The following is a 13,682-nucleotide window of genomic DNA, read 5'->3' as shown; positions in this document are numbered from 1 at the left end:
CATGACCATGCAACCTCAGTGAGAGATGTCTTACAACATTCACTCACAATTACAATCATTTTTCAACTTTTGAAAGTCAAAGTCTACGACTAGTACCTGAAAGAGGGAATTGAAATGAGAGACTTAGAGATGCTTGGTGGTGGTAAACAAGCGGTTCTTTCTCCACAGTTGCGCATGCTCAGAGCACAAGGGACCAGTTTGTCAGCTGCCACCAAGTATCTAAAAGTCCCCCATTGAGATCATAATATCCTGCATGGATGCATAGAGACACAAATTTTGTGAGAGCAATATTTAAAGGATTCCTTTCCGTGAAGAGACGTAATGAAGAACAGTGGGAAACAAATGGTCTGGAAACAGAAGAAAGAAAAACCAAACTCGATCTTCCAAACTGAGTGGTATATTTATTGATTAGAAATAAACATCAATCCATCTCAGATTAATTTATACTATCCATACAATGATTGATTTTTCCCATTATTTCACTTTCTGTCATTTTTCCATCATGACTTTTTTTTTCATGTTTTACAATACGAAACAGAAGGGAAAAACCAAATATAATTTCCACTCTACAATCCCAGCCTTCACCGCTGAGGAAACACAGGTGGTAACAATTTTATACACATAGGCATTTATCCCAAACCTTTTCACCAGAGGGCGCTTTCTCAAAACAGCAGCACAGAGGACTGGGCACCGTTATGGTTTGCAAGAGTTTTTGATCCCTCCAGAAGTACATAAATTTCAGAGTTGATAAACACTGGGCAAAATTTACTTGCCTAAACATTTGCTCAGAATTCAAATGGTAAAAATGCTCCATAAGCTGTTCATTGGCCATCATCAAAAGCGCCCCCTATTGACCATTTCCTGAAAGTCTTATTGCTGGCATACCCTTGTCATCCAATCTGGTCAGTCAATGTTTGTAAGTCTGACAACACCACAACTTGTTTCACCCAAAACTCCTGAAAAACACAAGACCTTTAGCCCAATATTGAAAAACAAAGCCCCCAATAAAGTAAATCCTACTTTCACAATATCACAATGGTAACATACTGAACGTATGTGTTTCGTATTTACAAACTTGATTCCACATAAGCCACATTCACATTCTGTTGGTCGAATCTCACTTAAAGTTGGCACCAAATTACACCTCTTCTAAAAACATCCTGGATGTTTTGTAAAATCATGACTCACACAAACAACACAGGATCTTTTTATTTTTTTTTCTTTAAACACATTAACAAATTAAAAATGGACCACAGACATGGATCAAACAAGTTAAAAATTGAATTTATGGATGGACGAAACAATGCAATATTTCTGACAGGAAGAAAAACCCCAGTAGTATGCGCTGGCAAACCTGTAAAGCTTTCCAATCATCAGACAATGTGGCATCTTTCAAGAAGAATCATTACTTGACCATTACCCCAACACATTCCTTGAGTTAAGGCACCAGTACATATGGTCCTTTATGCACGGTCACATCCCTTCAAGTTTCAAAGAAGTAATCCACCCGACTGTAATCACACTGATCTCCTGGTCTCCACACTCTGCTAGGACCATTAAGACTTGTCAACCTCAAATCTCTCCTTTTTCACAGAAATGTGAAATATCCATGTTTCAGTTGACACTTTCAAAAGAAATCATGACAGATCTTCTCTTTTACCATTTTCTGTACTTTGGATTCAAACAATATGGACACTCACTTAACATGTATATCGGCATTTTGTCCAAAAACAAAAAACAGTAAATAACTACAGCTTTGGTCACTTTTTATCTGGGTACCTTTCTCAGCTTCAAGCACTCACAAAAATCTGACAATAAAAATTAACCGTCAGTGTGATGGAACCACTGAGCCACACAAAAAATTTCAAGAATCCATACATAAAAATTTCTAACAAACATCACATATCTACCAATAAAGAGTTTACTCCCCAAAACAAGGCCTGGTTCAAATTATAAATTACAGTCGAGTTGTATCAGAAAGTATAAATAGATTTTACTCAATCACTGATTTTCTTTTTCTTTTCTTTTTTTTTTTGGTTTTTTCTTCTTTTTTGTTAAGTTTTTAAAGATGAACTTTGCAAGGATTTTGATGATCATGTGTAATTCAGGCACTATTTCGATTGACAGTCTCATCTTGTTCAATTCAATCTTTACAATTTCCAAATGAATCCAAAATTTAGGGCAAAACGATATGAATTGGAGGCTCATCTGCAAGTCAACTTTTAGTACATGTACAACGGATCTAAAGATAAGTCAGTATAAAGAGATATCTGATTAAATAAAGCCAACACGCACAGAATCGGAGAAAACGAAAGTTATGCAATATATAATTTTATCGTCTAATGTTGGGGATGTGGTTTTTGAACTTTGTTAACCCTTTCACGGCGGGATTATTTTGACCGCGACTGCTGGGCTGTGGTATCCCTTGAATAGAGGGCTTTGTCCAGCAGGCCCCATTGAACCAGCAAAGGGGTTAATGGTGTCCTTAAAAAGTTCCAGCTACCCAACAGCACTTGGCAGCACATGAGCAAATAAACAACAACTACAAAAATAACTGAAACAATTACAATAAACTGATGAAGGAAAACAGCCCCCCAAAAGCCGTAGGACAACTTGGAAATGGGGAAAAATTGGAATTAGAAAAGAGCTTGGCTCAGGATCCTGGAAAATACCTGATCTTAGAATGGATTATCAAAAAAAGTCATTTGTGTTTATCTCATATGACTTCTGTTGTTGAAATGTACATGTACTTGTCTAAAAGTGCAAGGCACATAAATGTCTTGTCAGCTCTCTTAACATTTTGTGCTGGAAACAGCTTTTTCAGAATCTCCAAATTTTTTACCTCAAAAATCAGAAGAGATCCTCCAATCTTAAAATTCTTCAAATCAATCCCAATTAAATGACTCCTTGAGTGTTGTGTGATATATATATATGAATAGACTGGGGCTGCTGACTGGGACAAACCAGTCAGATCCGGTTCCCCCTAATTTCAATCCAAAAAAAACAGCACTACATTGGACCAGACAGACGCAATCAACCCAGTTCCCCACAAAAAAAGGTCATCCAAACACAACCCAACCCCCTTAAATTTATGATTAGTATATATTCCACGTTTATGTACAACCCTTTTCTTCATGTTGTCTTTTTGTTTGCTGTGAAATTCCATCTGTACACTATACAGCATTGATATTAAATCAGTGAGTGGACAACTAGAATTTCAATGACTCGGTTGGCACAATCTACACAACTTTATATATACCATTATTTAACAAACAATAATATACATCTCAGTAATAAAACACAATCAAAGTAGATTTTTTTTAATTTTCCATACTGTAAAATGTCTTTATATGATCATGTGCCTAAAATACAAGAAAAGGATTTGTACACAGTGGATAGGGTGGGGGCAAAGGAAGGCATGACAAAAAAACAAAGCAAGTTGAACAATTCTGATTCAACCAAGCTTGCTATCACAATTTAATATCCATCTGTCATCCAAAACACGATGTGTTTCCTTGTGATCACTTGGCTGAAAAGATGACCGAACAACTCCGTCTTCTGTTTGGTTTTTTTTCTTTTTATTCAAGTAGAAGTTTCTGCAAGAGACTGTTGGACTTGCCATCTCCTTCTCCACTTTCTTGTTGGTTCTGTTGGGGAAGAAAAAACAAAGTCAGTGCTTACTGTTATGATTACAAAGGGTTTGTCGTCAGTGGTTTGTGGAATATTATGGGAGGGGTGCAACCCACAAGGACCACACCTAAACTAAGCCACACCCAAACTGACCCACGCGGCAAAAAATATGTACGTGTACACCAAATATTGGGCTGTACACATATTGTGTCAAACCCATATGAGAAAAAATGGGATACACCCACACTGAACCACACCCAACCTGAGCCACACCCACCTGCTCCTCATTTCCATACTGCTGTTGCTGGGGCGGGACCATCCCCCCACCCCCGCCCGTCTGCTGCATCTGTCCGCCCATTGGCTGGCCCCCAACCCCTCGACCGACAGCGCCAGACGTAAGCTGGTTGCGGAAAAGGTTGGTCACTCGGGTGTTGGCATCAGGTGCGGTCTGTGCTCCAGATATTTTGTAGAATTCCTGACAAAGCAAAAAATGCAAATTCCACACACAACAAGCTCCAGTGAGTTCAAACAACCAATTGAAACTATCCACACCAGGGTGCAGGTGGTTCAAATCCCCTTCTTAGGAAATGAACACCTGCATCACAAACATGAACTTTGCCCTTATTTCACACACTCTGTCCACAAAATTTTCACTTTACGAAAAAAAGATGACAAGCTGAAATGTCACATGACAGGTATTACTTTGTTGAAGTAATTCTTTGTAGATTTTTGCTTCCCATGTAAATGGGCTCAGCAACATTCTTCTTAGCATTTCTGCATTAACATGAGGTCCTGGGCTTTTTTTTTCCCCTTGTTCCCGTTCTCTCTCTTTCTTCTCACCTACCTGGTACCGCAGCTTGGCCTCTTCATTGGACTGCATCTCGGCAAAGGTTTTGAGGGGGTCAGTGCCCGAGGGATTGCCACCGCTGTTGCTGTTGCTACTGCGAGAGGTCGCGGTGCTGGTGCTATCCGGCTGGCTGGTGGCATTGGTGGTGGAGCTGGCGATGGGATTCTGACCATCAGGCTTGAAGAATTCTGGGAAAGAGAGATTGGGGAAATCAAACTCAAAATCAATGATTCACAAAGGGATTAGGTAGAAAAAAATAACAAATCTAACACATCTCCAAACCATGTTTATCCTTTTTTTTAAACCAGTAAAAAAGTTATCAGTGAGAGACTTGACTTTGACCTGCCGAGTGGCAGCAACCATACAAATCCCATGGGACCTGTCTGGTACTATTTACAAACAAGCTCAAACGTGACGCAAACAATACCAAAGGACTAGATTGCCATCACCAAGTATAACTACAGCCGAACCTCCTTACTAAGAGCACTGTTAACCACTTCGCGCCGGGGAGCCCAGTTTCGGGTATGTTTTCTTTATACGCAATGACGGGCTGCCAGAAATTGGACAAAAGAGCCTGGCCTTGTAACAAAAGACCCTACTCAGAGCAAAAGACTGAACTGCTGGGAATTGCCAACATTTTTTCAGTTGTCAATAGCGGAGGATATCCGTCATTGTTTTGAAAGATTATTCCACTGTTTGTGGCATTCAGTACAAGCGGATTACCACTGGGGACAAAAGCGCTCCAGCCCTCCAGTGATGAGCGATACAATACTGCTACATGCTAATCTGGCCCGTATTGAAAAGACGCCAGCAGCGCACTGTGCCAGATTCGGGAACAAAAGAAAACTACATAACGCCGCACAATCTGGACTCTTTCTACAAGGTGACAGGCCTGGCTGAAATACCGGTACCCTGGTGTCAATAGATGTTGTCTGTCAGATTAGAGTAGCCACCAGACAGTCACTCGATGGGGTTTAGGCATTCAGGAAAAAAAGATATGAATTTTTAAAGAATTTTGAAAACAGAAAAAAAATTACAAATCACCTGGCCCTGCAGAATAAACACGGATAAATGGGCCCAGCACCAAGTGATCAATGCAAGATTCTGCTTAATGCAAGATTCTGCTGATAGCAAGGAAAATTTCAGGTCCCAATCTGTGTTCTTCATTGTTTTCATTTCTGATAATACAAGGTTCCAGTTATCTCCCAAATCTCCTACTGTTTGAACTTTCAAATCAAATATTGCATAATCAACTATTTGAATGGTCCTTGTGCTTCCTGTTCCTTTCTTTGATTACTCTACGCAACGTTAAGGTCCTTTGACTTACCAGGCTCAAAAAGATCCATCGACAGGCTCAACATGTCTAGGTTGGAAGGGTTAGTGCCAGGCGTGGATCGGTTCTTGTTACTGCTGCCGGCGTTGCTGTTGTTGCCGCTGTTGCTGGTGCTACTCACCGGGGCCAGGTATGAGTTGCTGGTGTTTGTTGCGTCCCCCGGAGCCTGCTGCTGCTGTTGCTGCTGTTGGCCGCCCAGCGCCATGGTGTTCTGGCCCAGCAGGTTGGATGCCACAGGGATGGAAGAGTTTGTGGAGCCCTGGAGTGGGTACTTTGGTGGGGTCTGAGATGGGCAAACGAGGGTATGGGGTTACGGTAGAGCAGCACAATCATGCACTTCATTGACAGTCAGGCTATGGATTCTAATCGTAAGCCTTGCTACTCTGCTCCGCTTGGGCTTTCCTTGTCACTTTACCATTATTGTTTTGTGTTCCAGCTATGCCCTCTTGACCATTCTAACGAGCGCCATGTGACTGTGAAAGTGTTACATAACACTTGGACACCAATGCCCCTGTTGGCTGTGACTATTCTGTGCAAGTCTCGAGCAATGTCCTCAGGAAGTCTACAATTTGTACCACACTTGGTGTCTTCCATCAGCAAACAGGGTTGTTTTTCAAGTGAATGAGGAATACATTATGATAGATGATAAAGTACGGGCTCAAAGTCACTAACTAAAATTCTAATGTTCACTTTGAAGTGACCACGGGGGTAATTCCTTATTCTGCTGGGGCAGCATTTGTGGAGCACTGATACGAAAGTTGGGAAATTTGATATTCAGATCAACCGTTACTATTCCACACGACCTACTAACTGAATAGTCGGTCACTTTGATATAGCATGAAAAGTGTAAGACCTTTTAAGGCAATTTAGGAATGCTGAGTTGTGCGACTTACAGACATCATGTTTGGGTTGGCTGGCAGGCTATCTCCCCTCCTAAGCCTTCTATTTGTCATATTCTGCAAGTCTTGTGTGCCGCCAACTTGATTGGCCATCCCTCTCATCATCTCGCCCGACTGTGGAAGACCACCTACCCCTCCCCCGGCTGGACCAGGGAACATCTGGCTCTGGTGCGGCGGAGGCAAGGGCGCCCTCTGTATGGCGCCACCATTGGGCCCGCTCCAGCGCATCTGGGTGCCAGAGGATGGGGAAGAGAACATGGGCGTGCTTCCGCCACTACCTCCCATTTGGCCTGGCTGCATGTTCATAGAGTTGCCTGAGAAGTGGGGCTGCATCCCGCTGCTGCCACCGAATTGGCTCCCGCGTAGGTTGTTGCCTTGGAAGCCTCCCTGCTGCTGTGGCTGCTGCTGCTGCATGTACTGGTTGTGGCGGTTGGCGGGGCTGAGGCTGTTCGCATTGCCACCGGAGACAAAGTTAGTCGTCGGGAGGCTGAGGGAACGGGTAAGGGGTGGCGTCTGCTGTCGTGGGTTTCCCAAGTTTGGCCGGGACATGTTGGGATTGAGACCAATGCCGTGCTGCCCGCCGGGCATATTGGGGTTCATCCCCATGCCTTGCTGGTGCTGCATGGGTCCCATCATTCCAGAGTTGGGCATCATGTGCTGGGGATTCCCTGGCATATTCCCCCCTCTGCTTACCATCCCTCCGGGCCCGTTGAAGTCCTGGAAGTTAAAAATGTTCTGGTTTGTCCCACCACTGCCACCAGCATGCCCCATGCCGCCTTGGTAGCCACTGCCTCCCTGGCCCGGCCGCCCCTGCTGCATCATCTGGTTGCCAAACATGAAGTCCGGTCCGCCCCGACTGGAACCAGTTTGGCCCGGGAAGGGCTGGTTCATGCCCATCTGTTGCCGGGTGTCACTGCCCATCATTTGGTTCCCCCCAGGCATGGGACGGTTCCCCACACCAGGCATCTGTGGTCCATAAGGCCCTGGGGACTTCTACAAAAGCACAAACCAGCAAACCAACGTTTGAACCCCAGGTTATTTACTTTTTCTTCCAGACTATTATCACAGTTGTTCAATACTCCTGACACCGATAATGTTGGTTGCAAAGATCATGTGTGGTGAAACTAAAGTGATCTATCTCTGTGGCGTGGTCTGCACATAAGACGCAGACCTTGGGGTTTTTTTCAAGATATTCCTATAACCACCATCCCATGGGAAAAAGTCAGAAAAGAATGACAGAGACTCATTGCAAAGTGTTCTCAATCCAAGTGATTTTCAGTAAAAAGCTCCCTAAACTCCACTTAGAAACAATTCCGGTGTAGAGAAAATGGCTTGACATTTACAGGTTATGCACATGAAGATGAATTTCATGTACAGTGTTTTTGCTTTATGTGATGAATGAGTAAATGGTATGATATCACTAATGGAGAACAGTTTGAGTGTGGCGAAAATGGCCAAGACAGAAAAATGAAGCAATGCAATCAAAGCATATCCAAAGGGCTCTGCTGCCAAAATCTCCCTACCTGTATACTAACATTGGGGGCGAGTACCCCACCAGTAGGGTTCAGCACATCGCTGAGTTTCTCCTGGAAGGCTTGCGTATCTAGTGAGGGGAAGCCTCCACCCTCAACCTGATAGGAACCAAACAAACGACAAAACATAACTCCAGGATGCAATTCATCCATTCTTGACCGCTCTATGACGTCATCTGAAACTTTCTCACCTATAATAATTATTCAACATCAAAACTTCTGGTAACTTCTGGCACTTCTGGCAGCTTTCAACAAGAAACTTTACCAAAACTTGTCTGAAAAAAAAATGCACTAGAGGTGAACTGTGTAACTATTTCTTGACTTCCAATTTCTACTGGATCATTTTTACCACCAAAGAGCCCAATGTTTCAGTGCTCAATTGAACTCCTGTTCTATAATTTGTGAAACGTTCTCCTCCTTGGACACACATGTACCTGCCAATATTGAAAAGTCAGAAATGAGGATACCCATTTAATAAGCCCACAGCAAAACAAGCAGCCACGTGAGAGAAACTGTTTTCGTACACACGTACAAACATGTTTGTTTGTGTAACAACTGCCATATTGACAGCAAATAGCGCCCCTTTCTCTCCAAACAGTGCCCCTTCTTGCTGGGACTTCTTATTTTTATTTCTTTTTATTTCAATTAATGGAAATAGGAACGCTCCGATTATTTGTGGTCTGAAAACGTCAAAATCTGGACAGCTCCAATTAAATCAGAACGGTTGGCAGGTATGCTAGGACGGGGCAAGCAAGATTCTGTTTCCACAAATGTGCGAATATGGTCACCAACCTGTGGTCCTGTGAAAGTCTGCTGTTGCTGCTGCTGTTGCAGCATCATGAGGTGCTTCTGTTGCTGCACCATGCGCTGCTGCTGCTGGTTCTGTTGCATGGGGTTCATGACAGGGCTGCCGGCACCCACAGGCATGCCCATGGGTGATGCCTGCTGTTGTTGCTGCTGCTGCTGGGGCTGGGGCTGCGGAGGGGGTGGCTGATTACCACCCATGAGCTGGTGATTAGCAGTGGCCGCGTTGGCCACGTTCATGTGCTGCTGTCTCATCGCTTGCTGCTGTTGCTGGAGTTGCCATTGCCTGGGGAGACAGTTCAGAGAAGGATGCAGAGTTTGTAGGGTTAAAACCCCAAGTTCAATACGCCACTTGTTTCATTTTTTATTCTTCTCAATAAAGATAACCTTGCTCCTTAAACTTTCGATACATGCTCCAATGTAGCATTAGATTGTAATCATTCATTTCCATTTTCACTTGAAATTCTTTTGCAGGTCCACAACGGGCTTGGGCGAATCCACACTGGAATCGGGTAGAATCAGTTTCCTCATTTGCAATCAGAGTCGCGATTCCACTTTTTTGAGGAATCGAATCCACGCCACTACCGATTCCATAACCTTGAGATCTGATTCCAGGAATAGTCCAGCAATTCCAAAAGACTGCCTTTTAAAACGAATCCATTTTTGAAGAAATGTGTGGTTTTATACCAAATAAAGGAACCTAAACCGCACGGCTTTATTTTTATTGCCAAAAATTGAAGTCCATGATGAGACGTGGCCCACATGCTTTGCAGAATCATAGCAGCATCACAGCAATCACGGCGTGCAGTAATCTGACCCATTCGTCCGCAGCATACCGATGGCCCACTGTTGGCTTCCTGCCAATTGTGACTCCTTAACATGCTGAGCATTTGGGTGCTACATTGTGCGCGATGAAAATTAAATCAGAGTTTTTCCCGGACGCCAAATTCCTTGCAATGAAATTTCTTGTCGCTGATTACCCTCTATTTCTTATTGGAAACTCAATTGCAACATCTGAAAGATTGACACCAATTAGAAACTCAATTCTTGGAGTGTTTATGTCTTCAAAAAAATCTTCCGCTGGACCAACGTCGCAGTTTAATCTTCAAGAATCGAGCAAACTGTAGTGGAAAAAGTAGGCCTACTTCGTCACATATTATAAAAATTTGCTCAGAACTGAAAAAACCTAAACAATGCAGCCCTTAGCCTGACATGAATTCTTGCTTTACCATGAAAAACTTGAAACGCAAGTAATTGTTGAAGCATTTGAAAATTTCCATGGTGCCAGCATTTGGAAAATTCCCCAAATCCCACAAACCTTGACATAAAGTCAGCGATCCGAAGTTATTTAAAGTCAAGCAGGGTTTGACAACTAAACCTAAACCATTCATAAGAGAGAGAAGCTAGCGAAATCAGCAATGGTATCGGTCCTGGTGGAGATCGGTGTTCATACATGTGTTTCTAATAGTCATGCATGCATCGACCGCTCTCCGTTGGTGATTGGACATGTGGTTGCGGGCCGGCTGCAAGTGTTTCTATGCTGATGCTTCATTTCCGAGTCTGTGAGACACAATTACCGTCATTCACTCTGCCAAAACACAAATCTTTGACTACTTTTCATCCTTCATTTCTGCCATAAAGAAAAGAAATTTTACTCAACCTATTGAGTGAATTAAAGGTCAAATGAGCGATTCTCGAAGTTTTCCATCTCCAATTTGAAACAAAGACTAATGGCCTCGTGTTGAAGCTGGTAGTCGGCACACACATAGGAAGAATGTAGCTTTAGGCATGTTCACCAGCGACTGCACGAACAGACACAAGCAGTGCAGTGTGGAGCGCGAGTAGTCCAATTTTTGATGGAATTTACAATCGAAAAATCGAGAAAACTATAAAAGTTCATTGTCAGTGGAATAATGTCACTTTTGGGGGGACTTTTAAGGAAATAAATATTTCTTCAGTACGTTTTTGGCAGAATGAAAATAAAGGTACATACATTAAGTTTCTTTCTTGTCAAATGCGCATATTTGAACTCATGGTCACTTCTATAAAACTGAAAAAAATTGAAAGCCGGCGGGCTACGTAGATTGATAATCTTTTCCCATAAATGGCGTGCTTCTATGAAGTTAAAATTTCCAATTTAAACATCTGTATTCCAGGATAATGATAATAAATCTTTCCTGTTTCTGATGCAATAAAAGAGGATAATTTTTAAAGACACATACAAGTATTTAGCAAACTTACAAGTGCATTATGGATGTAATCTCGGGCATGCTCAGCATGGCATTCGCACACATGTGTAAAAATTGGAATCGATTCCTGGACGGAATCGGAATCGATTCCAAAAATGCTGGAATCGCCCAACATTAGTTCACAACGAACCACGCATTGAATTGTATACATGATCTGACTATTTTTCAAACTTTTCATAGTTACAAGTCTTTCTTTACAAAGCTATTCAAAGCTATTCAAGCTCTCAGAATGAAAAGGTCTGATCTCACAGACTGTAATTCCTTTCATTTGAATTCAGGAATTCACTTGTAGAGCGGAATGTCTTGGAGGGTTCAAGCCAGTTCAAACATACCTAGGGATAACAGTTCGGGCATGACATTATGTTGAAAGTTGAAACTCGCACTAAGTTCTCACCTCTGTTGCTGCTGTTGTTGCTGATGCTGCTGTAGCTGCTGCTGCTGTTGCTGCTGCTGTAGCTGCTGCTGTTCCTTCAAGCGAGACCTCATGAGGATGGCTTGCCGCAGCTGCTTGGCCGGTGGACGGGTGAACCCCCCGGGGCCAGTGGCACTGCTCAGTGGAGGTGGCACCTGAGAGGGTTTGCCTGGCCCGGATGCCAGCTGCTGCTGCTGCTGCTGCTGCTGTGGCTGGAGCGGCATGGAGTGAGGTGGGACCGGACCATGCTGCTGCTGGGGTGGTTGCTGTGTGAACTGGTGCTGCAGTTGCTGCTGCATGGGGTTCATCTGGTTGTACTGCTGTTGATTGACAAGAGACACATCAATGGAGTCAAAACTGGTCAAACTTTGGAAAAGGGCTAAGATTCAGGGAGACAGAAATGCACATTATCAAGCAGCGCCTAACGAAGTTTGTTATAAATCAAAATTTTTTCCTCAGGAAACGAGGGTTCAAATAAAATGTGGCGATTTTGAAATAGCTCACCATTGGTTGTGTGCCCTGCAGTTGCTGTTGTGGATGAGGGAAGCGAGGCTGGCCAGGGCCAGTCGATGCGTTTGGCCCCGCCCCCATCATTTGCATATCTACCATTCCACCCTGTCCCATCCTAGCCCCACCCCCTCCCATGCCTATCATTGAATGTGGCTGCTGCTGTTTTGGTTGTGGCTGCTGCTGTGGTTGCTGGTGACTCCTTTGCTGCTGCTGCTGGGGGGGATGTTGTTGTTGCTGTTGCTGTTGCTGCTGCTGCTGCTGTTGCTGCTGCATTCCCATGCTGGTTGAGGACTGGGTCTGGTAGCTGCCAGATTGGGGGGGCTGTGTTGATGTCTGGCCGCTCAACATACCCTGCAGCATGTTGCTTCCATTGGGCTGAGCTTGGTCCATTCCCACCAGGCCATTCAGCCCTGCGTTGCTGTCCATGTCAAAGTTGCCCTCCAGCTCTGGTAGGAAGTTACTGCTGTTGAGCACCTGTTGCAGCTGTTGCAGCAGGTCAGCGTCTTCCTCCGACAGGATATGCTCGTCGCCATTGTTGCCGGACAAATTCTCCTGAAAGGACAAGGGAGGTTGACATGAAGCAGCTCAGCAAGGAAACTGGCTTAACACACTAAATATTTGCTCAGCAGGAACAGGTTACCAGTCGTAAATTTTGTGTAAAGTACATTGCTTGTGACCGGCTCCCTGCTAATTTTTGTTACGCAGGTAATTTTTTAAAGAAATAATTTATGTGAGTGGGTTACGTGAAATTGTACCCAGATAAAGATGAATAGGAACAATTCACAATTCGGTGCACCCCCAACATTTATTATCTCCCAGAACTGTCTCTTTACAATTCTGGTATTCTATGCAAAGGCCAGTTCGGACTTCACTCGAAAGCCAACATAAATATGAATTTGTGACTTCAGATCAAATGTTTGCACTGCAAATTGGCAAAAATTTGATGCATTTCAACTCGAGCAAAATTTCCCTGCAAATCTTTCGTGACATCAAAGTTGTTCGCTTTCACATTTGCTTGTGGTGTGAACTGGCCTTTACAAAAAGTAGGGCAGTCTTAACCCCTTGACCACAGGAATTTCTTTCCGAAAGCCGACTCCAAGAATTCCAGCCTCGCTTGGCCATGAAGGCCACCTGCCAAACCGCAAATTCACGGTTTGTCGCCCTGCGTGTGCACGCTTTGAATTACACAGTGAAAAGGCTGATTGTTCTGTGGCATGAGGCTCTACTCACGCTTCCACATTCCCGTTTCCTCTTTTCAAAGTGGGGACTGTTGTGAAGCTGGTTATTATGATGCAAATTCGGTCTTTTCATTTCTGGGCCAAAGGCCAATCACCATATATACAAGAGCCAGGGTCTGCCTTCTTTCACGGTGTTCGCTCGAGCGTGGGCCGAGAATAATAGCTGAAAAGCGGGCTGAGGATCTCAATTTTTACGGCGGCTCTAGCCACGTCCCAGAGCGAAGGGGT

At 43.8% G+C, this 13,682-nt stretch overlaps 1 protein-coding gene across 6 annotated transcripts in view; it reads right to left on the bottom strand.

Moving 5' to 3' along the window:
- Nucleotides 1–3,561: 3,561 nt before the first annotated feature.
- Nucleotides 3,562–13,682, bottom strand: part of LOC110985072 (uncharacterized) — an 86,901-nt gene continuing 76,780 nt past the window's right edge. For 4 of the 6 annotated variants that reach the window (XM_022245802.2, XM_087133088.1, XM_022245803.2 and 1 more), the window contains 9 exons: nucleotides 12,211–12,768; nucleotides 11,689–12,026; nucleotides 9,034–9,331; nucleotides 8,233–8,340; nucleotides 6,704–7,702; nucleotides 5,805–6,093; nucleotides 4,475–4,665; nucleotides 3,908–4,105; nucleotides 3,562–3,647 (listed from right to left, as the gene is read on the bottom strand). In XM_022245802.2, the coding sequence (XP_022101494.2) occupies nucleotides 3,579–3,647; nucleotides 3,908–4,105; nucleotides 4,475–4,665; nucleotides 5,805–6,093; nucleotides 6,704–7,702; nucleotides 8,233–8,340; nucleotides 9,034–9,331; nucleotides 11,689–12,026; nucleotides 12,211–12,768 (3,048 nt within the window). In that variant the 3' untranslated portion in view covers nucleotides 3,562–3,578. The remainder of the gene's footprint in view (nucleotides 3,648–3,907; nucleotides 4,106–4,474; nucleotides 4,666–5,804; nucleotides 6,094–6,703; nucleotides 7,703–8,232; nucleotides 8,341–9,033; nucleotides 9,332–11,688; nucleotides 12,027–12,210; nucleotides 12,769–13,682) is intronic. The other 2 variants (XM_022245805.2, XM_022245804.2) reach the window with 2 other exon arrangements.

The sequence above is a fragment of the Acanthaster planci genome, linkage group LG02 (assembly GCF_054643075.1).
Source record: "Acanthaster planci isolate LZ-2023a linkage group LG02, COTS_SCS, whole genome shotgun sequence".
In the NCBI taxonomy this organism is placed as follows: domain Eukaryota; kingdom Metazoa; phylum Echinodermata; class Asteroidea; order Valvatida; family Acanthasteridae; genus Acanthaster; species Acanthaster planci.
This window is presented reverse-complemented; position numbering and strand designations above follow the sequence as displayed.